Source organism: Sceloporus undulatus, chromosome 3, assembly GCF_019175285.1.
Source record: "Sceloporus undulatus isolate JIND9_A2432 ecotype Alabama chromosome 3, SceUnd_v1.1, whole genome shotgun sequence".
NCBI classification, from domain to species: Eukaryota; Metazoa; Chordata; class Lepidosauria; order Squamata; family Phrynosomatidae; genus Sceloporus; species Sceloporus undulatus.
The window spans coordinates 124,476,374-124,478,926 of NC_056524.1; the positions used below are offsets into that span (position 1 = coordinate 124,476,374).

General features: G+C 67.6%; 1 protein-coding gene across 1 annotated transcript; it reads right to left on the bottom strand.

Moving 5' to 3' along the window:
- Positions 1-394: 394 nt before the first annotated feature.
- Positions 395-2,229, bottom strand: SOX21 (SRY-box transcription factor 21). Its single transcript, XM_042456012.1, has one exon. The coding sequence runs from the start codon at positions 1,427-1,429 to the stop codon at positions 485-487; it is 945 nt and encodes a 314-aa protein (XP_042311946.1). The 5' UTR covers positions 1,430-2,229; the 3' UTR covers positions 395-484.
- Between the last annotated feature and the right edge of the window lie 324 nt (positions 2,230-2,553).

The window sequence follows — 2,553 nt, forward strand, 5'->3', positions numbered from 1 at the left end:
ACTGAGATAGGCTTTGGAGGGTTGAGAGGAAAGAGAGAGAGAGAGAGAAAAGGGGGGGCACTTTGGCTGCACCCAGACTGCAGAAATAACCCAGTTGGATCCCACTTTGATTGCCCTGGCTCCGTAGTATGAAATTCTGAACTGAACCAGCTCTACAGCCCTCAGAATTCCCTAGGGCAGGGAAAGTGGGGCCAAAGCGGGTTCCTTCTCCAGTGTGGAGGCAGCCCTAGAAAAAGAAGCCCGGGGAGGGGGCCTGGAGCTTGGGACTCGGGGCCGTCGGGGCCCCTGGGGGGAGGCTGGAGGAGGGCGTCGGGGGACGGAGCCCAGGAGGCGGCGGCCAGAGCTTGCAGCAAGGTCCGAGCAGCGGAGGGCGGCCGGGGGCCAGGAGGGCGGCGGCGGCGGCGTGGCTCCCGTCGGGGCCCCATGCAGGAGCCCAGTCCCCCGAGGGAAGGGGCTCCAGTCCTGGCCAGTCCGGGGCTGGGGGTCATAGGGCCGCTGCAGCTGCCGCCGCCGCATAGGCCGCGGCGGGGTAGGGGTCCATCTGGGGCTTGCCCATGCCGGGCAGCAGGATGTAGGCCAGCGGGGGCTGGAGGCCGGGGCTGGGCCAGGCGCTGCAGTTGCAGGGGATCATGTAGCCCGGGTTCCCCGGCGAAGGGTGCGAGTGGGTCGGGGAGCCCGAGGCCGCCGCCGCCGCCGCAGCCACCGCCGCCGCGTGGAAGGCCCCTCCGGCCGTCGGGTAAGCCGCCGCCAGCGAGGAGGAGCCGTAATGGAGGCCCGAGGAGGCCGTCGAGGAAGAGCTGGAGGTGGAGGAGGAGGACGAGGAGGAGATCTCCGCTGCCATCTTGGAGCCCAGGTCCAGTAAGGAGTAAGGGCTGCCCGCGGCGGCGGCTGCAGCGGCTGCAGCGGCGGCGGCGGCCGTCGGGGGGAAGAAGACTCGGGCGGCGGCGGCGGCGGCTGCAGCGGCGGCCTTCTCCGGGTTGGCGAGGAGGGCCTCGTGGCCGTGGAGGGCGCCGGCTTTGAGGGCCGGGTGGTGGACGGGTCCCAGGGGATGATGGTGGTGGTGGTGGGGATGGTGGTGGTGGGGATGGTGGTGGTGGTGGTGGGCGTCGGAGGCCGGGTCGGGCCCCAGGGCGTAAGGGACGACGGGGAAGGCGAACTTGTCCTTCTTGAGCAGCGTCTTGGGCTTCCGTCGGGGCCGGTACTTGTAGTCGGGGTGCTCCTTCATGTGCATGGCCCGCAGCCGCTTGGCCTCGTCGATGAAGGGCCGCTTCTCGGCCTCCGACAGCAGCTTCCACTCGGCTCCCAGGCGCTTGGAGATCTCCGAGTTGTGCATCTTGGGGTTCTCCTGGGCCATCTTCCGGCGCTGGGCCCGCGACCACACCATGAAGGCGTTCATCGGGCGCTTGACGTGGTCCACGGGCTTCGCCATCCCGGCCGCCGCCACCACGGAGGCAGCCACGGAGGCGGCGCCCAGGCCCTCGCTGCGGGCCACCCTCAGGAACTCAATGGTGGCAGCTCCGCTCCGGACCCCGAGCCCGATCCTGCCTGGAAACAGACCCTTCCCTCGGAAGGAAGGATTGATGGATGGATGGATAGGGGGCCCTTCTTCAGCCCCGCTTCTCCTCCCCGACTCACTTCGAGGGAAGGGCTCCGCTGCTCAGCTCTGGAGTCTCCACATCGAGGAAGCCGGCCCCAGCCCTCCAGCCTCCCTCCGAGGCCAAGAAAGTCCGCCCCGACGCCCCAAACCCGAACACTAGGAGACTCCGGAGTCGCTCCGAGCCGTCGAGGAAGGAGCTGCCCTGGTCCTCCTCCTCCTCCTCTCTGTCGGAGCGGATCAACTTTCCCCCTCCGGGGCCAGCTCTTCCTCGCCCGCCATCCTCGCCGTCGGGCCAAGCCCTCTTTGACAGGGGCTCCCTTGGCTCCCTCTTTTCCCAGCCGGGAGCAGCCTTGACCCAGGCACCAGATCCGCCAGAAAGAGAGCGAGAGAGAGCAAGATTCTTTACTACTCTCAGGGAAGCCGTCGAGGGCGATGCGACTCCGCGATCTTCCTCTGCTTCCGCCGCAGACTTCGCAACAAACTTGCCGCAACTTTCAGGCGGCGCCTCCCTCCCTCCTCTCGCCCCTCCCTTTCCTTGGAGGAGGGGGTCAGAAGCGAATTCAAAGCCGGAGGTGCAGACAGCTAGGGACCTGGGTGCCTCGACGGGGCCTCCTCCTCCTCCTGGTGCCTCCCTGGCTTCTCCTGCTGCTCCTGCTCCTGGAATGCTTGCAAAGCCATTAGAGGAGCCTATATGGCGCTGGGGGGGAGGAGGGAAGGAGGGAGGGCCTGTGCGCGCGCCTCTCTCTTGTTGGGAGGGGCTGAGTGAGGGGGCGGGGCTCTGTCAGGGGAGTGAATGGGAGGTCACGCCCCTGACCACGCCCCTTGATCCAAGCCCATTGATGAAAGGCACTTCCGCCTCCCATTCATTCCTCCACAGAGGGGGGGGGGGGGGAAGGGAAGGGGACGCTTAGCAGGAGCAGGAGGGGCGCCTGCGCAGTGTACACACACACACACAC

Bases quoted from the DNA above. Each gene is read 5' to 3' on its own strand.
- SOX21 (XM_042456012.1), bottom strand. From the start codon at position 1,429: ATGGCGAAGCCCGTGGACCACGTCAAGCGCCCGATGAACGCCTTCATG.